Here is a 24567-nt window from a genome sequence, read left to right as displayed (position 1 = left end):
CTGCTTTGAAAGGAAGATCTCACGTACTTTGAAGATGTAGGAGGCTCCTCCACCACCGCCGCCTCCGCCAGCCCACTGCAGGAAGGTTTTGTTCTCATAGTACTCCGCTTCAATGATTGATGACTTCCCAAAGCACAGCTCCTGGGCTAGCACATTTGCCTAAGTGTTGAACAAGAGGACAATCACAAAGGATGCCAGGCAACTGGAATAAGCAAATGTGTGCACCAAATCACATTCATGGTTTATGTGAAGGGCAGAATGTGTGAATATGACTAAGTCCATAAGGTCCGACTCCATTCTGGGTAGGTACCCCATTCCATCTTGGATAATAATTCTCCTGTTTTCTGCCTAATCACTGTCATGTCTGCTGTAAACACTAATAACACTATTGTTGTCCGCCCTTATCGTTCTTATCATTCCTAGAATGGAGAGCGTGTTAAGTAATTCAGATACCGACCTAGATATAACACCTGATGCCGTACCCTTTCTGGGACAAGAGTTCACTTATCGTAATGCCAAGGCCATCAAAAGAACAGCCATAGATAAAACATTAGAAGGGTATAGACCAAATTGATGTTCCCTTCATCTCCCATTGTCTTAAAGATGTGTCTAAATTTCTTCTTCTGGTGCCCGTAATCTGTATCTAGCATTCCTGAAGCTATAGCAGCGGTTCTCATCCCTGATAATAAGTTAGTATTTAAGGATCAGCACGTGCCCCCCTTAAGTGGAGAAAAACTTCACCCAGGTCACAGACGCAGATCCAGATGAGCACAGCACCTGATTCTATCTCGACAGAAGAAACCTCCATCAACACTCTCGGAGGCTCTGTAAAGCATTCCATTCTGCCTTCACCAACTGGTGCCAAGATTGTGGCTGCTTTTTATTATCTTCTGTGATGTTACCAATATTATGTGCACTAGTATACAAAGTGCTCTGATACACTAACAGGTCACATTTGCGCTCTCTAACACACTAAATAAAAAAAAAAATAAAGCCATATTTAAATAAATATGTTGACATTCATAATCCGTTTCGAGTGATCTTAAGTGTATATATCATTCAGGAATGATCATTTGGATTACTACTGCTCCCTGTTGGTAACCCAAAAGCATTGACATCACCTAATTTATGTATTGGGTGGGTTACCGTGGGGCTACAATAACCTGTTTTCCATATTCAGTGCTGGTGTATTGAACTAAGTTCACTAGTGTCACCTGTGGGCATGAAAAAAAACCTGGTAGAGCTGAGTCAGTTTACGTAACACATAAGAATCCTCAATACAGATTGAGCCATAAGATTTACAGCAGCATGATCAATCAAAGTTTTAAGAAAAAATGAACTATTAACTAAAATGAAGAATTATGGGCCCCATATTCTAATAATGTGGTTGCCAACATTGGTCGCACTTTGTGCACTGACTTTTTGCGACCACTAAATTATTTTGAGAGCTGAACTAGTGCGAATAGGCCAATTCACAAAGTAAGGCATTGGAGTGGGTCACAATCTTCCTCATGAATATTAATGAAGTGTGTTCCAAATTGTACAGAGCAGTTTGCACTTCTACTATTACTCTATATTGTCACTGGCAAGATGACTTCATGAGTTAAAGGCTTGCTACTGGCATCTTCTTGGATCTGTGGGAAAATTAAATGAGCGATTGGCAGAAGTATGATATGAAGTGCTACATTAAAGCATTTATTTCTAATATTATTATTACTACACTATGATAGTTATTATTATTGTACATCCGAAGATGTCAGCATACAGTAGTAAAACTGCATTGATCATGAAGCAAAATCCTACTATTTATAGTTAACAGAGTGGCTGAGGCCTGTTCAGCATATTTCATGCCACAATAACTGTACAAAACCAAGTGGCCAAGAAGTGAAAAACTGTGGGTGCACAAGGAAGCCCAGGAGCAGGATTTCCCAGGCATAACAGAGGGCAGACTAATATAATTATTTTCAGTGGACTGGTGTTGGGGGGTGGACAATATACTGTTAAGAACATCTGAAGGCAAATGTAATTGTGTTACCACAGAGCTATATCAAAGGACAGGGCTGGTGCAGCACTCCAAGTTAGATTTGAGGAAAGCTACTTGGGTGGTTACATCAGAATTGGCTCCTAAGCCCAGGTATGAGGCTCACAGTTATAAACTGGGTCAGACACTGATTATATGCCAGGTGACAGCTCATGATGGTAACACGCTAACTCGGATGAAGGGGGTGTGAGGTGTTGTTTGCTACAATGTTCAATGACGATATGTGCACTCTTCAATGCCTCATAGTTTAATAACAAGAAACCCATTATAAGATGGCAGCCACTCTTGAGTTTATCGAAACACCCATTACAAGATGGGAGCCACGTATGTTTATCGGAAGTGTGGGTTCTGGCATTTGTAAAATACAGCAAATATATAAGCCCCTAGTATAGGCTTGAGATACACGCTCGGTTTATGAAAGGAAAAGAAAGATAGAGTGGAGCAACAGGATACTTGAATGGGATTAGGGAGGATGAATACAGTAGGAAGAACTTTCAAGAAGGCTGCCATAGAATAATGGATTCAAAACAACAGTTGATGGACAGAATGCAGAACAATGTCATACATTCACCCCAGTACAGAGATCTGGGCCTAAATCCATCGGTTTATTTGCACTCCACGCCACCCTAGTTCAGACATGGCCATATGCAAATCAGCCTTGACCCTGTGCCTCATGGGAACAGTCCAGCCCGAACTGCCAAGCCATGTCTTTCCTGGACCTGAATCAAGCATCCTAGGAACGGTTTCTGGCTATCAGCCGTCTTCAGCCAGGATAGCTTGACTCCAGTGGTGTGGAGAGCATGGGACTCACGTCTGAGCATACCCATCCCACTCGGGGTGATAAATGCAAAACAACAGTTGATGGACAGAATGCAGAACAATTGTCATGCATTCACCCCAGTACAGAGATCTGGGCCTAAATCCATCATTTTTTTTGCACTCCACACCACCCCAGTTCAGACATGGCCATATGCAAATCAGCCTTGACCCTGTGCCTCATGGGAACAGTCCAGCCCGAACTGCCAAGCCATGTGAGTCCCATGCTCTCCACACCACTGGAGTCAAGCTATCCTGGCTGAAGACGGCTGATAGCCAGAAACCGGTCCTAGGATGCTTGATTTCGGTCCAGGAAAGACATGGCTTGGCAGTTCAGGCTGGACTGTTCCCATGAGGCACAGGGTCAAGGCTGATTTGCATACGGCCATGTCTGAACTGGGGTGGTGTGGAGTGCAAAAAAACGATGGATTTAGGTCCAGATCTCTGTACTGGGGTGAATGTATGACATTGTTCTGCATTCTGTCCATCAACTCTTGTTTTGCAATAGAATAATGGATTGGCAGTCGAGACTCGGACAGGGCACAGCTGAAACTGGTTACTGAAATTAGAGGGATATTTAAGAGGCGGGATGAGTGCACCTGAGACAGATCAATCAGATAGGACTAGGACACACATCAAAAGGTTGCTCGAAAGGTAAGAGACCTGGGGAGATACATGAGATAACCCCATGGGGAGGGACAAAGATCAGAAGGAGGAATATGGGGTCTGAAGGGACTGTATCTGATGATGCTGGTATAATTTATTGATATGTTAGAAAAATGATTCAGGATATGAGAGAAGGGGAATTTTAGTTCTGCCCGGAATATAGGTTTACTCTGTTTTAGGGATAGGAAGTTAATCAGGGGATGGCTCGCTAACACTTCATCAAGCAGGTTAGAAATAAACAAGGAGAAACATAATTTAATAAACAAGAGGAAGAGATGGAAAGGCTTTAGGCGCATTGACACATGAAACTGTTTTCTTGACTATAGGAGCCCAGACATTAAAATGGGGAATGAATGGAAAAGAAGAATTTTCAGAAGGAGGATAAACCAAATTGTAAGTAAAGTAGTGATCTTCTTGAATGCACATTTGCAGAGTACTAAACATGTTAGTTTGTATGTACGCATTTGGTAACTACAACCACCCTTTACACGGTTGGTGTATTTTGGTTTAATGAATACATGGATTCATTGAATTTTTGGGGATGGCATGTATATAAATGTATATATTAGTCTGTATACCAGACAGAAGTTGGTACAGAAAACTTGATCAAAACACTCCTTGAAATGAAAGTGGTTCATGTTAGATCAAAAAAAAGAGACAAAAAAGACAAAAAAGAAATAAAATCGAAAAAAAGGATTCGAAAAATTTAGAAAATGTAATGTAAAAATAAGAACCAGAGTTGCTGATGTTAATAAGGGAAAAGCATTGATTACATTATAAAAAAAAATTGTTTAGGTCCTGATAAAGTCCCTATAAGGGATGAAACACGTTGGCGGGGTCTGTTTTAAGTGGGATGGAATTGAATACTTAATAAAAAAGAACTGTATGGAAAAAGACACAAATGCCTTGAAATTAATTAAAACAAAATATGGAAAGTAATTGAAAACAAAATAGTGATTACAGATACATGCAATTCGAATTGGAAAGTTCAATGTGAACATGGAAATTAGGTTGCCCTCCTAACATTGTGAAAACATTTACCAAGGATTGAGTTTTGTGGGCAGTCAGAATTCCAGGAGTGGGCATAAGAGAACTATAAGATTGAGATATTTCACCGATGCCGTCCAGAAACACCACTGTTGACTGTCTTTTGGAAACTATTTTATACTGTCAGTAATGCAACTTTTAGATAATGACTTACATATTCATAGTGATTTCTGGCACAGACTGGGTCCTACTAGCACTAAACATACATAAATCACTATTCTCCACTGCACTAACCAGGATTAATTTCCCCCCAATTATCTTAACTTGCCTTTATTTTTTATATTAGCTCTGTCATTTGATATATAGTTACCAAAAAGTGAAATACTGAAAAAAGTTACATGTTTTCCTTTTTTTTGCCATTCCATTGAGCCTGCCCCCACGCTAACTCACCCCACCCGCATTGCACGCAGCATCCCAGTTCCTATACTTTTTTTTTATTGCACTTCTACCACTGGACACACCCACCTATGCTCGAAGCTACAAACAAACACCAGTACCAGTGGCGTAGGAAGGGGGATGCAGTGGGTGCGGGCCGCCCCGGGTGTCATCACTGAGGGGGCGACAAAATAGCAAACATTTGTGTTCTAAGCACATTTTTATGCCATTTTGTCAAGCCGGGGTGACAAGAAATTTTCCGCACCGGGTATCACCTGACCTTGCTGCGCCACTGACCAGCGCAACGGCTTATGGACTCCAATGCCCTCCCACAAGAACTACTTGTAGTATTCAAAGCTTCTAAACAGTACTTCAAACGGAATTGCATACTTATTGCAACCTTCGCTTAGCGTGGACTACAATAATCAGTCACAGTGCTTCGTATACAGACACTAAAATATGTTGTGGCAGCTGTAGGGTCTCATATATATTTAAATGTACACATCTCTGTATGTGGGTTGTCGAAACAGGTTTTGTACAGAAAGTTACACCTTGGAGAAGTAAGAGGCTGGGATAGTGTTCTGTTTCTATTGCTGCTGTATTCAAAATGTTTTGGTGTAGTGTGAGAGTGACCAGGGAGGTGCTCTTATCTTGGGGTGCCTCGCATACTAAGATGATAATTATAGCCTGGGGCACTGTATTTTTGTGAAGCTGCGGCTATTTCCACCTAATTAAAAATGTGCCACATTATTCCTCCCTTTACAAACTTCAATAAGGTCATTTATAGTTATAATGCATCAAACGTTATTAAAAGCACTGCCATGTGTCCAGCTCTGCAGTAGTAGGCCCTTTGCATTCGTTAGCTGGTCACCTTCCAATTGCTGAATGCTGTAGTTAAGTGTTAAACTGATAATAATAACATTAAACTTTAGCCCCAACAGTGTTAAAGTTGACATAATAGTGAAGCAGTATAGGACAAAATGTGCTGCACCGCCACCAGACAAACGTCCGATCTCACTCCAGCAAGAACACCAATGCTTCCCATTCCGGAAGCATCCTTGTCCAGCTTAACACTGCGCTTCCTTAATGTGCAGTGTCAGTGCTTCTTTATAGACATGTCTTATTTAATGTGCAGTGTTAGTGCCTATTTTAGGCATGTCATATAAGTGTGCCATTTAATGGACAGTACTAGTACGTTTTCATTTGCAACGCCAATAGCTCAAACTTTCACCAATGCGAGACCTATTGCATTGCAAATGCTTGTTAAAATTGTAACTTCAACTGTAAAGCAGTACCGCATATAGCACAATTTCGTTGTAAAGGTTTGCATTATATTGGTATCTGTGGTTACTGTATGCGTCGTAATGGCACTTTTAAAGTGTCCTTGTGAATGCGCGTTGTAATGACATACGTGGCAATGGGGTGATTAGTAGCGGGTCATGCATGGTAGTGTATCCGTTGTAAAGGCATGTGTGGTGAATGCATGCGTTGTTCCATCATACATCTTACTCACCCCGGGACAGGCATCTTCTCCCTGCTGTCCTACGAGGATGTAGAGAAGTTCGTCTTTCTGCAGTTGGAAGGCGGCTGATATGAAGACCCCGTGGGAGCGCTTGTTGTTATTCTTCGCACCTTTGCCCCCTGCTGCACCATAGGCTGAAATTCTACAATGGGAAAATTGTATTTTATTTATTTATTTTGACAGCAGTATATGTCTCAGACCCAGCCCATGAGGGTCTCAGGGGTAAAGGAATAGCCCCAATTCAACTATCTAGAGAACAATTGTCAAAAGATACATCGATCATTTATGATAAAGTATCTACGTCGTAATCACCACCGAATAAACAAGATACTATCAGGGCTTAAATGGTTTTAAAAAATGCAGTGGCTCACACTTTTTCTTAAAAGCACTAGTGATGCCGAATGACAGGGTGATGGAATGAAAAGGTTGCCTAGTCTTGCTGCCTCATCATGCCTCTTTCTCCCACCACCCTAAACTGCTGTCGCTTTATCTCAGACTTGCATGTTCTTTTTTACATCTCTGCTTTCTCATTTTGTCACTGTTTTCCATCATTCTCTTCCTCCATCCTTCTCCATTTCTTCCTTTTTCTCTATGTCTCTGAATCAAAGCCTGATGATGAAAAAGAAGTCCTGATCCCTAACAACGAGTGCTGGTATCCTCCACCTGCAAGCATCTGCACGAATTAAGAACTGTTGACCAGATAGAACACAGGTGCTTCCCAGTGACTGTCACTACCAGGAGTGAGGCAAGGGTTGAAGCAGTCGTGGGAGAATCAATGCAGGGTGCAGCGAGGGAGGAGACAGGTAAGGCAGAGCTAGATTTGATTAGAGTAGAGGTCACTAAAGGACAGCTGAGTGGGAGGAGATGAGGTGGAAACGAAAGAAGGACACATACCAATGAATCTATGAATGAGTACAGTGGTTCAATGTATGGGAAGAGATTGCCTTCTGGTACCATGTTGGGCTATATACTCATGCAGTGGGGTTTGAACTGCATGGGAGGATGCTGGGTTACTGGGATGGAGGTTGAACTGCATGGAGGAGTCTAGCTTAGACTGGATGGTGGGCAGGAAATGAACGCCGGAAACAGGTTAGGGACGAGGATAATAACTTTTATTTTGTAAAGCAGGGAAATATCACCCCCTTAAGGGTTTCAAGGCGCTGGGAGCCGGCGGGGAGATTAAGTGAGCTATTGCCCAGAGTCACATTATGCTGAGCTGAGCTGCCGCTGGCGATCGAACCATGGGCCCCGCACTGAGAAGTCAGCCGCTCTGGCCACTGTGCCACACCTCTCCCTGGATGCGGGAAGAGTACATGACGGAAACAAGCGGAAGGGCTTCCAGAGAGGAAGTTGAATTATGAGTACGGTGACTTGACTACATGGAAGATGACTAGACTTTACAGAAGAGACTGAACTGTAGGGAGCGAGCTAGACTGCGGAGAGGTGGGTGGACTGCAGGCAGAATGAGCAGAGATTGGATTGAGGTTGCTTTACTGTTAGGAAGTAATTGCCCTTAGCTTGAACTGTGGTGGGGATCAGGCTGAAGGGAGGGAATGGGCATGAAGGGATATTGTGGGTTTCATAGGCACATGGCAGTCTTTTTCTCTATTACTACCAGCAAATATCCTTAAATATCCCGTACATTTTAAATAATATTTCAAGGTCCTGTGTGTGCTGACACTAGGGACATTTTGGTGTTCCAAAGCAACAGGGTATTGTCCAGGATCAGGGACACAGAGGCATCAGCACTGAGCCCCTTGGCGCTATGTTTGGTTTGTGTGGTAGTAGTGGTAGTTGGGAGAATGCAAACACAGGTAGGCCGGCCTTTTCTCTCATCCCCCCCCCAATATGTGGGCGTATTATTGAGATAAAAGTTCTTTTCCATTCCCAGCATGTTCTCAGTGATGTTGACAATTGTTTGGGGAGGGTGTTTTAACCCAGTGGCATCCTCCTGGCTCATCACCACAGTTACCTGTTAGTACTATTGTATGCACTTTTTATTTAGCTTCACTTAGGGTTCCCTAAGGTCCTGCCTGCTTTTACGTAATCTCTGCAAGCACAGGGGGTGAGACAAACACCATGAACCTTTCACCTTCTGTAGTCAATCCTTAGTGAGGTGGGATTCTATCTCCAGGCATGCACCACACTTCACCCTGACCCCCTGGCTGAGTGGTTAGGATTAAGGTGATCCTGGTGTCCACCTCTATAAATCATCTACAGCTGTTACTAAAGGCAGTGGTGTAATGAAAGCTTATGGGCCCCTGACTGCATTGTACGCTGAGTGGGGCCCCATAAACTTACCATACCCACTATAACAGCCGAGTGGCAAAATGGAACACTGAAAACCAGTTTGGGTGGTGCTGATTTACAAAATGGCTTCTTTACAGTCTCAATTTGTATTTCGCTCATATGGCAGAATGGACAAAAGACAGAAACCTTTCCCACAATGGAAACCGTATTTGATAATGTTTCTACGTTATTTCGTATCCACTAGTTATTAGTCCACCAAAATGCCTGTGCCAGAAAAACAAAATACCACCAGATTGTTTATTTTATGGTCAAATAGAAGCAAATCAATATTATTCTTTTAGCAATCAGATTGATATGTAAGTCTGAAACCATGATATCTGTCTGTACTTCCAATATATATGTGTGGTGTTTGAACATTTCAGACGGCGGCTCAACTATCCAGGGGTGTTGACAGTATCATAATGCTTATTGTACTAATCAGCCTGACAGGGATTTCCCCAATTGAGAAATGAAAGCCCATTGTGTCAACTACTGAAATATTCCTGGGATGTTTATTTTTCCCTAAGCTGTTAAGCTGTCATGACAAACTATTGCTGCACATCAAACATGTGTTACAGATTTACATGGCTGTCAACAGTGTTATTCCCTGGGCTATATATAACAGCATGATGCTAGTTTGCCCAAGCCCAGGGATGGCGCCTTCGCAGTGGCGGAGGAGCGTCACATCACTGCCGCAGCAGAAGAAAAATAAATTGATAATATAACTATTTTATTGTCATTTTATTTTTCACTTACAGTCCGCGAGTCTGGGGTGGGGTGGGGCCATGTCTTGGCTACAGCAGCAGGGGGAGCAGTGCTTTTAGGCACTGAAAGAGCACATGTTGGTTTGGCCAGCCGTCAATGGCTGGCAAAACCGACATGCACACTTTGATATCTCCAGGATGTTCCTGGGAGTGTTAAACTGGCCCTCATCGTCCAATCCAAGAGCTTGACATGGACAAACGATGAACACACTAGTACAGCACACAGTGATATACATAACACAGGTACCTAAAGATCCAATTAACTACAATATAAAGACCTCATACCCCTGTAATTTGACGATTTGAAACATATAACATGTCTATTTACAGGGGTGAGTAATCATCTTGCTCAAATATTGTGGGCCAGTAGACTGAAGTTGGACCCACCTGTTGCGAGCAGAGGCAATAAATAAGGTTCAGTTCGAGTTATGGGGACCTGCTTGAATCCTGGGGAAAAACACACGGGCCATATTATCAAGAACAGCATTAAAATTATCGCCGCTTTAGTGGCAGGAAACTGCCGCAAAAGCGGTGATAATGGGCTTGATAATATGCCCTTGTGGCGATAATTTTAAAGCCGTTCTTGATAATATGGCCCCTTGTGTTTTTCCCCAGGATTCAAGCAGGACCCCATAACTCGAACTGAACCTTATTTATTGCCTCTGCTGGAAACAGGTGGGTCCAACTTTAGTCTCCTGGTCTCCTGGTCAGGAGGATCTACATACAACTGCACAGAGGAGCATATTCTGGTGAAATACAGCCACATACAGATAAATAGATATATAGATAGATAGATAGATAGATAGATAGATAGATAGATAGATAGATAGATAGATAGATAGATAAATTGTTAGATAGATAGATAGAGCTATAACTACCCAGGAGAGGGTGCTGCAGAAGTGTGCTGCCACTGTGCAGTTGCAAGGCACATTTTCATTGCACCAATAGAGTTTCAGAGAGAAGACAGCTCTATCGCATTTCTTATTTTAATTTTTTCCTAGTATGTATCTATGTCTATCTCTGTATCTCCTCTTCGTTATTTAACCACCAGAGTGTAGCTAACATTGCCATTTCCTGTGCTGTACCATTTTATTAGGGGGAACAGCCTTTACAACGCGGGCATTACCACGCGCTGCCATTACTACGCTGCTTTTACAACGCAAGTCGTTTCAACAACTTGCGCTGGAGGGCGCTGTTGGACAAGGAATAGTTTAATTTTCTATTCCAACACCTTCCCTACTGTAACGTGGGCTGGAGTTGGAATAGAAAATTAAACTATTCCACTATCCAGCGCTTACAGCGCAAGTCGTTGTAACGACTTGCGTTGTATAAACAGCGTTGTAATGGCACGCGTGGTAATAGCCCACGTTAGACTGTCATACAACCTTTTATTAATAATACAGCCTGCACTGCTGCTTCCCATGTTATATCTCTGTTTGTGAAACCAGTTCACACTACTTCTGCCCATGCTGTACCTGTTTTGATTGTGGGAAGTTTGCACCTCTGCTTTTGTTACTGCACCTGTTTTGTGAGGGGCATTTGCACTTCTACTTTCTGTAGTGTATCTCTAATATGTGAAGTTGGTTTTCATAGTTGGTGTCCGTTCTGTGACTTTGTTGTTTGTGGCAAGCATTCACTTCTGTTGAACCTGCGGTGCTTGTTTTGTACTGAGGAAACTTGTGCAGCTGCTTCATATGTTGTCCCTGTAGACTGAAGGACATTTCCCTGTTGGTGCTGAACCTATCCTGTGTGAGGGAATCTTACAATTTTGTCTTTGCTGTATCTCATTTGTGTGTGCATGAAGTTAAAAAGCACCATGCAGCACCATTTGTATATGTCAACAAACGTGTACTGCTGTTGCCTGTGCTCTACCTATTCCTTATCAGAGAAACCTCTTGTGGTGCTTCCTGGAGGAGTTACCTCTATAACCTCCCGCCCCTGCCCCTACAACTTTTTGTCCAGGACCATCATGCAAGGTATGAGCAGGAAAGCTCCTGAAATGTCCCCTACTATGCCACATAATTTTCTCTGAGCACATGATGGCCATTAGTTACTGGAGCACTCCCTTCTTGGTCATAGAGAACTTGAAACTAGAATAAGTCGTTGATCCCACTTTTTACAGTAAAACAGGCAGATGATGTGGATCCGTTATCTGTGCTTTACGAACTGGTATGGGGTGTTTTTTCTTTCAAGTGTCCTTTCCAGGATGCTCTCCAAACACAGCCTTTGTGTAGAGTGATGCTCCTTATAGCAGTGTAGTCTCTAGTCTAGAGGTGTAACGAGGAGTGATCTTTCTGACACAGCTGTGATCAGGGGAAAGACAAACAGCTAGCTTCACCTAAAGCGTCCCTTTCACTTTGAGTATAACACTTTTCTTTTATCGAAAAAACATGTATATTGTAACGATTTTAAGAAATCATATACAATAAAAAAAATCTTGACTTGACTTGACTAAAGCGTCCCTTTCACCTTGAGACTGTAGTTTAACCCTTCACCTCCACCAAATGGCAGTGCTACAGGAAGACTAATCAGCAGCTCCTCTCAGGAAAAGGCCAAATTGAATTACCAAAGTAGACTCTTATCTCCTCACTTCAGTGTATAGGTCTCCTTCCTACAACTTCAGCAATGCCAGCAATACACTTCCACTCTCTAGGAAAACAATCTCACCTCCACCATGTGTTAGGATGGAGGTTAGTGCATAGTGCATAGAAGCAGAACACTACACCAGTGGGCTATTAAGTCTTTACTCGCATGACACCAAAAAAAAGTCTAGTCACAACTATTGATTCACATAGAATGGTATGCTGCCACCACCATTCTGTGGACTATATGGACATGAACAGCGGGGACCCCTGAACCACGGGAGCATTTGTTACGCCCCTGATTAAAGGGACTCCAAGTAACAGTGAAAGAAAAAGCAAACACTCCAGCACAAGAACAGATATCCAGAAAAGGGGAGACTCTGCTATGGAACTTTCTGGTGTCCCTCTAGCGCCAATGAAAAATTAAAAGGGGAAGAACCGGCTCTGCTTCAACCCAATGTAGCACCCGAACTGATTTCACGTGGAACCCGCCTGCACGCCACGAGATTACATTGCATAGTTTATTACAAGGAGGATACCCGTCCAGTGCCGGATGTCGCATTACGTCACAGGGGCACTAATGGTAACAACTACACCGCCTATGTGTGTGAGACTGCCTTAATAGCTGCGTAGTGGTAACAACTGGACCGCCAAAGTGTGTGACTACATACATAGCTGTGTAGAGGTAACAACTAGACCGCCAAAGTGTGTGACTACCTAAATAGCTGTGTAGCGGTAACAACTAGACAACCTAAGTGTGTGAGACTGCCTCAATAGCAGCGCTCAGGCAGACAGCTGAGGCACTATAAATGCATGACAATGCATTTCAGCGCAGGGATGCGGACCACCACACTGAAATGCTTTAGTCTAACACCTGATGATTGGTACTTGGCAGGGCTGCTCTAGGGGAGCCTGCCTCCTGCATGGGATACCCCATACGAAATTAATTCCATTACACACATGGTTAAGGGAAGCAGGAAATGGCCTTTGAAGTCTCAGTGCCAAAATCCCTTGTCCTGTACCACCACTGGCAAAAAAGGAGTGAAACTTTAGCTCCTTACCTGTAGGTATTGGTTGCAGGCACGCGCCATATTTGCACCCCCTGCAGCTTGCCATCCTGCGCCACGGTCACAGAGACGTTGGTGTTGCGATATGCAATGTCACATTGAGCCTGTGTTGGACCTCGAGGCCCGCTGGCACCGCAGGAGTTAAACAACCATTCTATGTCTGGCGGTTCACCTGTTTACAAAATAAATAATCAACTGTAATAATAATAGTGCTAACAACAAAAATAGTTATAATTACTGTAATAATAGTAATAATAATAATAAAAAGAAGAAGAAAACGAAGAATACTATTGACAACAATAATAATTATATATTTATAATGTGTTCTACTGGTAGTTTTACTGCTTCTTGTACCTGTCTATAATAGCAGTTACAATCTTAGTGATACAAATTTTATTAACCTCTGATGAATGAAAGGCTGAGTTGGCTTTCATAGGATTCTAACTCGTGACCTCCAGGTTACAATTCGATTTCCATGGCGGAAACATTAACAGCGATCTATCCTACCAGTGTGTGACTCGGTCAGACCCTGTTCATGGGGGCTATTGGGCCTCAGCCTTGGTGGCTGATACCATTTTTCACTGGGGCCTACTCGTGTCCTGGGCCTGTTCTACTGTGTCACTGCAAATTGGGCCAATTATAGGCCTGGGCGATGAACTCCGCTCTGTACACGGAGTTTGCTGAGTTTTCCGCACTCCATGCTCCGCTAAGGAGGAGGAGTTCCGAAAAACTGGAGCAGAGTATTTTCCTTGTTCGCCAACGTTAAGTTGGTGAGTGAGAGTGAGGATAATCCAACGCTAAACCACCTCCCACCGAGATTTCTCAACGCGGGCGGTCGCGGATGGTCGCGACCGCTCTGGTTGGGAGACCCTCTGCTTGCGTTTAGGAACCTGCCGCTCGAGTAGAAAATCTACTTGAGCGGCAGAAAGAAGCAGCGCCCTCTTACACGGTGCATGGTGCCACTTGTGCTGGATAAACACCCAGTGCTAAAATCAGTGTGAATGGTGCAACCTAATGCACTCCGCTGCTTGTGGAACTCAACGTAGCACGGCTGAGTTTTTTGGTTACTTCGCAGAGTTCCGCAAACCCTTTCTGTGCTTGACTCACAGGGTGTGCCTAGTGACTATCAAAATCACAATATTGATGGGACACAATGTCAAGGACAGAATATCGAAAATAAAATATTGACGGGTAAATAAGTCTAGATCCTACATACCTAACTCCACATCTATGTACCTGCGCTATACATATATCTTCAAAGTACATAGATGTGGAGATAGGAAGAGTAAATCTAAACAGGGCCTTGGACACCCTCATCCCCTTGGTGACCCGTAGAACTGGTCCTGGCAAGGCCAGCCCTTGGTACGACGACTCTCTGCGAGCCCTGAAGGTGTCTTGCAGGCGCGCAGAGCGGGCCTGGCGCAAAGCCTACTCCAGCTCTAAGAAAGTCTTATATCAGGCTACAGTGAAGGTGTACCATCGGGCGGTGTGTAGAACCCGTGCCGCTTTTTATGCGACACAATTCAGGAATAGTTCGAACCCAGCAAAGGCTATCTTTAAGGTATTGAAAGACCTCACTGCCAAAAAGGTTATAACATCACATCAGAGCTCTCTGGAGCACTGTGAAAAGTTGGCAGAGTTTTTTCTGGAAAAGGTGAATGCGATTTACCGTGGCTTCCCCGTGGTCGTTCCCTCAGTGATGACATCATCTAAGCCTCCATCATCTGAGGGGCTGTGTTCTCTACCTTTGTTAAATCCAGATAGCCTAGGCACTTTGGCTCGCAAAGTGAAATCTGGGTCCCCTGAGGATCCACTTTGCCCCGAAGTGTTCAAGGACCTGGCGGCACATGACATCTCTCCGCTTTGTTCCTTGGTCAATGCGTCTTTAACATCTGGCATCGTTCCACTTAAGTGGAAGCGAGCCATGGTTCGTCCGATCCTGAAGAAACCTAGCCTGGATGGAAGCAAGCCGGAGAGCTATCGGCCTATTTCACTCCTGCCGTGGCCGGCTAAGGTGATGGAGGCACATGTAAATGCCGCTCTCTCGGAACATCTCCGTCGAGCTGACATACTCGACGCTACGCAGAATGGGTTTAGGGCAGGTCACAGCACGGAGACGGCTCTGCTTTATATGGTGGAGCACCTCCGCTCCGTGCTTGACGCGGGACAAACGGCAGCGCTGGTGCTATTAGATCTAAGCGCTGCCTTTGACACCGTCTCGCACCCTATCCTTCTGCAGCGTTTAGAGGATGCTGGTGTCTCCGGCATTGCGCTCGACTGGTTCCGGTCGTTCTTATCAAACCGGGCCTTTAGCGTGACCGTCCCACCCTTTCAGTCAAAATTCCACCCGTTGAACCTGGGCGTCCCCCAAGGCTCCTCGCTGAGTCCTACGCTGTTCAATCTGTACGTTAGGCCGCTAGCTGAGGTTGTCAAACTATGGGGTATGACCATGGTGTCATACGCCGATGACACCCAGCTAGCGGTCACGATCAGCGGGGATGCGGAGGTCGACGCTCCTAGGTTTCAACAAGGACTGAGGGCGGTCGCTAGCTGGATGACGCTCAATTGTCTCCAGCTAAACGCTAGTAAGACCGAGGTGATGGTATTTGGTAGGCGACCGGAACTGTGGGGAGAGAGTTGGTGGCCGGAGGAGTTGGGTTCCGCTCCCATCCCAGTCGCCGAGCTTAAAAACCTCGGGGTCTGGTTGGACCCTTCCCTTACGTTTGCATGCCACACTAAACGCACGGCGGCTTGCTGCTTCGGCATCTTGCGTGGGCTCCGTCCTGTGCTAAAGTTCTTCGATGCCCCAACCCGGCAACTCATGATCCAAGCTACCGTTATCTCTAGATTGGATTATGCTAGTTCTCTGCTGGCCGGTCTGAATGTAGCGGAGATAGGGCGCCTGCAGCGGATCCAGAATGCAGCAGCGAGAGCGGTGGTGGGCCTTCCAAGATTCTGTCCCACCTCCAGCACCATTCGAGCTCTGCACTGGCTCCCGGTGGCGCAGCGGATTCAGTTTAAGGTCCTCTGCGTCGCCCATAAGATCTTGAAGGGGTCCCCGGCAATGATCCTCACGACCCTCATGGCCAACTATATTCCAGCACGATCCTTAAGATCGTCAGATCTCGATTTGGCAGTGGTACCGCGCTTTAAGCGAAGCAGGGCCGGTGGTCGCTCATTTCGAGTGCGGGCCGCTGCTCTGTGGAACTCCTTACCCCCGGCAATTCGCGCCATGAGCGATTTGCTCTCTTTTCGTCGCGCCTTAAAAACATTTCTATTCCCTTAGTTAGTGTGTTCTGTGCTGTTTTATTTAGTTGTGTTGTGTAGCTGCCTTGTCTGGCGCCAAGACGCTCCTTAGCTGGAGCATTTGCGCGCCTAATAAAAACCACATAACATAACATAACATAACGTCCCTATACGCACTTACCTTTTTATATTTTGTCCCTCGATATTCTTGTAGCACAATATTGTTGGTGTTGATATTCAGTAGTACAACCGACTCTCAGGATATTAAGAGTGAGCAGTCACCGGCTTTTCAGGGAGGTTGTGTGGGTGTAAGAATTCCGAGCTTACCAGCCAATCAATATAAGCAGTAATGGTATGCCCAGCCCAGTGCTTATTCTTTATGGAAAAAAGTACTTCAATCACACAGCAGAACTAAATAATACACAACACTATGAAAAATAATACAGGGCCATTATCAGTTACATCTAACAGTGAAGTGCTGTAAACCCCTCCATCCTAGTTCCCTTTCTCCTTCCCACTTGTGTTGAATTTCCAGTTCAATGCACCTGTCAGTCATCAGGCTTCTGGAAGTGGTAATCAGAGACAGACAATAGGGTAGTCCATGCCTAGAAACTTCCTCACCTTGAACAACAGAACCTGCAGTTGCGCGCTCGATCTGCTAAATTGCAGTGCCCAGGAAGAACTAATTAGCAATCCTGTGGCTTCAGGGGATTTCTAAAGGAAGCCCTTTCTCCATCCTCCTCATATCAGTGTCTGGGTTTCCGCCCGCCTGCCGTAGGACGGCAGGCAATAAACTTTCACTGTCTGAGGAGCGATCCTCATCCTCCATCTTGTACCATCTTGTACCAAGCCAAGCCATGTCATCCAAAATGGATGCTACCCTCCAGGGTACTCAAACTCACAACACTGAGAGTCCTCCTCCCTTGCATGTGCTACACATGTACTTCACACAAACACATGCACATGCACACACACACACGCACACACACACACTCTCTCTTTCTCTCTCTCTCAACATGCACATGGAAAGTCAGTGCCTGAATCTGGGTGCACTATAACAGCAGAACTTTACACAAGAGGGGTCAGTAATGTGTGCTCTCGCTGACACAGGGAAAAGGTTCTGGTCTTACTGAAAATTCACAAAACACAGTAACCTGCCACCACCACTTTCCGTGATGTACCCAGGGCAGAGACAGACGTCCACTGCCTAGTATGAGCGCATGCTTGGTGCACCTCTTCAAGCCACATAAAAGGTCAGAGACATCGCATTGTCTCGGGCAGACCTTGGCGTCGCTGTATTGCTAGGTTAGTGTGACGCCAGGGCCAAAATTAAAGTCAAGATATCAATTTCACATGCAGGGGACATTCCGACCCGAAAGTACTGAAGCCGAAGGCATTGCTGGACAGGGAAATAAAGCCGCTTTGGAAATGTTTTAACACAAACACCTTATCACACCGAGTGGGGAAACATCCTTTACAATGCAACTTTTACCACGCAGTGCCTTTACGACGCAACTTTTACAACGCAAACCATTACAACGCATTGCGCTGGGGTGGCGCTCTAGGATAGGGAATAAGTTTAATTTACTATCCAACACCTTCCCTAGTGTCCACGGGGACTGGAGTTGGAATAGTAAATTAAACTATTCACTATCCAGCACCCCAAAGCGCTATGCGTTGTAAAGGTTTGCGTTGTAAAAACCGCGTTGTAAAGGCATGCGTGGTAAAAGCATGCGTTGTAATGTCATACATCCAAATGGGGAAAAACGATTCCTATTACAGAAAAAGTGTCCAAATATATAGCTTCAAATGTCATGGATTTTACAGAAAGTTCTGAGGAGTTCATAAAAAATGATACTATTTTACAGTTAGCCACTGTGCACCAGGCATTATTTCTTCTCAGTAATAAACCATGTATAATCATTTCAATAAAGCACTTACTACTGCACATTTCTAAGCAGTGTAACAAACAAGTCCAACAATTTATTGGCACATTGCTCACTCAAGGATGCTTTGGGCTGCATGAGTTGAGCAAGTGATGTGGTTAATTGTGCCAGTGGTTGTTACCAAAGTGTATTTTTGATCATAAATCCAAGAAAAAGAGAAAATCAGAAGAAGGAAAAGGGGAAGGAACACAAGGACAACAGCAAGAAAGAAGCGGTGAAAAAGGACAAGGTATGAAGTGGACTTGACTATGCAGCATGGATATGTGGTAAACTTTGGCATCTAGCCACATCATCAGTGGTGCCACATAAAACCTTGGGGTCTCTGCATTCTTATTTTTACAGATCAAGCTCTTAGCCTCACGCCTTCCAGACCTGTGACTCCCAGCCTACCAGGACCTCCTGGATCTCTTGTGGTCAGTCAATTTGCGGTGCCCATGATTGTTGCAGCAATGCCCCTCCTCCAATTAAACACCACTGGCTGCTATCCATGAACCTCCTCTGGGAGGAGACACTCAAACAAAGTCGGGTGATCCCCTAGAAGACACCCTTTTTCACTGGAGTTGGATAGAGAGCAGAAATAAATTTGCTGAGCTGAGGGCAGGCATGTCGGAACCTTTGGTGGGGCTTGGTGCCGAAACATTTGAATAGCTCCTCTTAGGCTTCTGCTCTAAGAAGCAAATTATAGCACTCAGCAGAATGTAAATACAAGTTATTTGGCGCTGTTTAATGGTATTGCCATATTACCAGTAGCGTAGCATGGGGGGTTCACAGGGGCGGTTGCCCCGGGCGCAAAATTCTTAGGGGCCACAAAAGTTGAAAATAAAGTATTGCGCCCCCTAACCTGTGGACCATAGCACTTCCTGAGCTAGCGGTCCACGGGTTAGGGGCCGCTGTACTTTCTTTTTAAATCTGGCAAACCATGCTACGCCGCGCTGCATATTACCTGCACTAAGAAGAAACAGGTGGAGCTTCCTGTTCTGGTATTTAAACACACAATGTAACAGGAGTGCGCCATTGGATTGTCTCTATTTTCATCCTCTAGTACTTAGCACAATACAATTGACATGGCCACTTCGTTGATTTCTGTTACTTTAAGATCAAAAAGTGTGACTCCCAAAAATACCCTGCTGTTGCCCCTCTGCCCCTCTACACATCGCTGGCCAGCTGGCCTTCCGCACCTCCTTTAGAAACATAGATAACATAACGCTAGCCTCTCACCCTTGTTCCTTGGCCTATTGTACAACCCCTCACCTAATATTTTATTTCTCATGAGAGGTTCCCGTACAAATATGCAAACCTTGTCTATATTTAATCTAGCCTGCCATCAGGGTATGCACTCTCATATGGTGAGATAAGGAGGCAGCCTCAGGGAACCATCTAATCGTGAAGCCAAATTCTCTTAAAAAGACTTATTTCTGTGTTTTGCCAGTGCAGGGGTGAGGGCATGATGTGGCAACATCCTATATTGCTCTAAGCGCTGAAAATGATTGCACTGTACCTTCTTTCCATCTTTCTGAACCTTCTTCTGGTTTTCCTAAATCTCTACTTTATTCACCCTGTCCTCCAGTCTGGTTGCTTTTGGTTACAAAACGTAACATACTCTGCATCTTGGCAAATCAGGCTCAGCCCCTGTGGAATAACACTGATAGGGGCAGTGCCACTGTGCACCCCAGGACTCATACCTGTGGTCCCTAGTTCCCTCCTTTCAACTACTCTGCACCTTTGCCTACTGTCACTCCCCAGTAATTTACACAATCTAATATCCTAAAACTAGAATGATAGTCTGTCAATGTAAGGGAAAATGCCTGCATGTATAGCCTGTTTCTAAGTGCTTCCATTTCTGGCCGATATTAGACAGAAGGCACACTGATATGATTGATGTACTTCTTGTTCCCTCCAACCATGCCAGCTCAGGACCACAATTATACACACAACTTCAGATTGGACAACCCAGTACAGTAACCAGCGAAGAAGACTATATCATATGAACTACTCTAAAGGGACCTGAAGAGCTGTTCAAAGCTGCCAGCGCATTGAAAATCATAAAAGTGCACATCTGTCTCTCACGCTTCATCATGCAACACACTGCTACGTGCTGCATCCCATAACACGATAACCGCACCTTGGTGGTCATCACGCATGACATGGAAAACTTCCCACATAGGTTCAAAACAAAGACAACATCCTTCCAACCACACACCATACACATTGTAGTGTGCAACTCATGTAGGCAAGCACTTCAGTGCCCCACATAGGGATACTGAGCGCTATATCATTTCTGCAATAGAATGCAATGTATTTCTCCAAAAATCACACGTGTCAAGTGTGGAAATCAGTATTAGGCAAGGTAAGGTAGCTTAGAAGTGAGCCAAATCATTGCAAATGACCTGCCAGTAGACTTAGGCGTTCCACAAGGATCCTCCCTTTCACCCACACTGTTCAACCTCATCATGGAACCACTTGCCACCTTGCTCCAAGCATCCAATGTATACTTCCATATGTATGCCGATGACACTCAACTGTACCTAAAGGTACAATCCCCGGTGAACTACACTCTTATAAAGACCCAATCGTGGTTGGCCGACAATCACCTCAAACTAAATGCTCTGAAAACTGAGTTCCTTCTGATATCACCCCCTGCGAAAACTACCACCACCCAAATTTGGCTCAACCACCTAACAGCACTCAATGTCCGGCCCACCATCGTGGATTCCGCGAAATCCTTAGGTATCACGCTTGACGCAAAGCTCAACATGCAACAGCACATTAGCAAAGCAACGAAAGGAGCTAATTTCCAAATCAACACATTGAGGAAACTGAAACCCTTCCTCCCAGTCAAAGACTTCCAAAATGCAGTACAAGCCCTCGTCATCCCCCGCATAGACTATGGAATTGTGACCCTCAGTGGTCTCCCTCTAGCAACAACTGCACCCCTAAGAGCCTCCTTGAACGCTGCCGCGAGACTCATTACTGGCTCAAGAAAACACTCTCATATATCCCCTGACTTGAAATCCCTGAAATGGCTTCCCTTTGAAGCCAGAATACAACAGAAAATTGCTGTTATGACTCACTCGGCCGTACACCACAAGGCACCTAACTACCTCACTCAAAAGTTGACTATATCAGGAGGTTCGAGATCCAATAGAAGTACAAAAAATCTACTCTTGAAACCTCGCAGATTCCGGAAGGAAAAAACATACAAACGCTCCTTCTCAGGAATGGCACCGAGGATCTGGAACGCACTCCCTTTCGAAACCAGGCTTATCTCCTCCACGGCCTTCTTTAAGAAAGAGGTGAAAGCCATCCTCATGGCTAAGTTCACCTGAACTTTATTGTTTGTTGATCAGAGACTTCGCACCGCTTTGGTATCATTGGCTACATGATTGTCTAATGTCAAATAATGTCATATTATTCCTGATTTAGATCCTTTTATTCTTCTTGTTTGCCATAATTCTATGATGGTTAGTCGATCCTATTATGCTACTCACTCACTACCTATTATTAGACTATTCACGTTAGCCTGCTGAATCTCGATGTCCCTTCCCCTTGCTCCCTGTAACTTTTAGATACTGTCATAAGCCATCCCTTTAGCCTAAGTTCTCCTGATTTCTATCGTAGTTGTATGAAAGACTCAGTATCGTCTTATATTATCGCTTAACTGATTGTTTATTGATATTTTATCAGCACATGACTGCTATCCGATCATGCTACTGAATTTTATACTGCACCCAATATTATGTTGCGTCACCCTCCTGCTATCCTCACCCCTTGTTTCTGTGAAGCGCTCTGATATCTGTAAAGATCTTGTTCGCGCTATATAAAACTCTGAATAAATAAATAAATGAGAAGGCTGTTGACACCTGTTCAGAACCATCTGCCTGTCTCTGCAGTCTCCAGCCCAGTCCTTGTTCCACCCCAGTCGCCAGCAAGTAGTTAAGGTTGTCAGCGTCACAGGCGGGTTGGCACCACCTTTTAATTTAGTTTAAAATACTGCCAATTTGTTCATGTTTTGAGATTTTTAGGATGTCAGGAGCTGGCACTTCAGTAACAGTTTGTACATTTCTTCCATATTCCTTTATAACATGGCAAATCGAATTCTGTTTGCTTTAACAATCATGTAGGAATAGCCTATATAGCTTGCTGCTTGGACATACTTTCATTCTTACAGTTCTTCTTGTATTTATTGTTTTAAAGTTACACTGCATAGACTCCGACCCTTCTGTTTGCTATACTGTTTTTGAGGTTTGTTGTGCAGATAATGACTAGATATTCAAGACCAGTCGACAGCACTGGAGTAACCCAACCCTCTTAACTTTGAACATCCCACACGCAAATTTTTACTGCCCACTCATTGCCTGGCTTTTTTGATTCCTCCATAGCATGAGTTAAGACTGAACCCTTTAAAAAAACGGCAGAAAATTGCTTTTTGTTTTTGGGTATAGCGTACACTACCTCCGTTAATTGCTTCTAGGTGGGCCAGTTCATGAAAAGTGCTGACGCTGATAAAAATCGTATTTGTCTAGTGCGCTGGCCGTTTTGCTCGGCAATAGTTGTCAAGTAGACACATCCTTACATGTACCACCTATGGCAGAAATATGTACACAGTGCCTACGACATGCAAAGGCAGGCTACTCTAGTGAATTACCGTATTCCCCAGCCCTGGAGCATGCAGATGAAATACGCCACATGTGAGCTGTGGTCAAATCGTACTTTATTCCCCAGCACACACTCACACACTGAACATTATAACATACTCTTGATTGACCACACCCTGACTCCTCCCCGCCTATTACGCAGTTCCTGTCTAGAGTCCACCCTAGAACCACGATGGTCCTAGTGCGTATGGTATCAATATGCTATATCTACCGCTTTGTTAAATAAAAAGCGGTAAACTACATTGAAAATCACATCTCTTCAATTGGCAGGGAGTTGCTCACACCTATCTGCCAGCTCGGATAATTCGACACGATCAAGGTCCACCCTGATCGGGCAATGGCGACTTAGGCTTAGGCACTTCAGGCGGACCTGCTCATGGGATCACCTCACACATGGATTTAGGACTAGACAAACCTTGTTGTAGGTGTCTGAAGTGTTATGTATCCTGAGTGATAGTTAGTTCACGGCGACATGCTGTCACCATTTGTCCTTTACATCAGCGGCAAAAGGTCTGTCTTCCATTTTTGCCTCTGTTAACCCGTACCCTGTCTCCTTCATCAAAGACTGTTTCCTGGGCTTGGTGATGCAAGTCTGCATAGGTTTTCATTTTCCTTTCCCGAGTCACATCGGTGTCTCGAACCTGATTAGTGCTTACTGATTGATCTGAGGTCCATTGAGGTAGTTTTGTTCTGATGGCTCTCCCAATAGCAAGGTGACTGGACTTTCACTACTTGTGGAGCGAGGAGTTGACCAATAGACCCGGAGGGCCTGACACCAGGCTTGGTTCAGTTCGGCTCCTTCCATGGACGCTCGTTGAATGACTCTCTTGAAGGTGCCCATGAATTGTCCAGCTGCACCGTTGGCTTGGGGCCAAAGGGGTGTACTCTTTTGGTGTTTGACGTTGAGTCAAACAAGGAATTCTTTGAACTCTCTGCTATTAAGGGGTGGGCCTTTGTGAGATTTGAGAATTTTGGGATGCCCCACATTGCAAAGATGCCGTCAAGTCATTCTATGGCTTTGTCATGAGTTGTTGAAGATAGGTCTTGCACCAAATGAAAACACGAATACTCGTTGATAACTTCCATGAAATGGTGTCCATTTCCTAAAGGCCCAAAGAAGTCAACAGCAACCCTGTCCCAAGCATGGGCAGGAAGGTCAGACATTGTCACCGGGTGCTGTGTCACCTTAGGAGATAAGCAATTGTAAATGTGGCACGCCTTCAACTCCTTCTCGACTCACTCATATAGCTGAGGGAACCACACTCGATCTTCTAGGGCTCCTTTGGTGGCTACAATACCACGGTGTCCTACACGTGCAAGCTCGATGACCTGCTGCCTTAGGCTTTCAGGGATGACGATTCTCAAGCCTCTTAGGATCACACCTTCTTGGGTGACTGATAGCTCAACATCATCAACAAGAGGCTGGACACTTCTCCACGATTGTGTAGCAATAATTTCTTTGATGACAATCATGTCTTTATCAGTGTTGGTAGCAGCAATGATTTGTTCCGCTGTCAGAGCCTCTGGTTTACTGGATCTCACAATGAAGTT

The 24567-nt window shown here is 44.6% G+C and overlaps 1 protein-coding gene across 1 annotated transcript in view; it reads right to left on the bottom strand.

The window, feature by feature from the left end:
* LTK (leukocyte receptor tyrosine kinase) overlaps positions 1 to 24567 on the bottom strand; it is a 678246-nt gene that overhangs the window by 78781 nt on the left and 574898 nt on the right. The window contains exons 11-13 of the mRNA XM_078662014.1: positions 13164 to 13341; positions 6459 to 6609; positions 28 to 159 (exon numbers count right to left, since the gene is read on the bottom strand). Coding sequence (XP_078518140.1) covers positions 28 to 159; positions 6459 to 6609; positions 13164 to 13341 — 461 coding nt within the window. The remainder of the gene's footprint in view (positions 1 to 27; positions 160 to 6458; positions 6610 to 13163; positions 13342 to 24567) is intronic.

This window comes from Lissotriton helveticus, chromosome 9 (genome assembly GCF_964261635.1).
Source record: "Lissotriton helveticus chromosome 9, aLisHel1.1, whole genome shotgun sequence".
Classification (NCBI taxonomy): domain Eukaryota; kingdom Metazoa; phylum Chordata; class Amphibia; order Caudata; family Salamandridae; genus Lissotriton; species Lissotriton helveticus.
The sequence above is the reverse complement of the archived record's forward strand: the minus strand, read 5'-3'. Positions and strand labels throughout refer to the sequence as shown.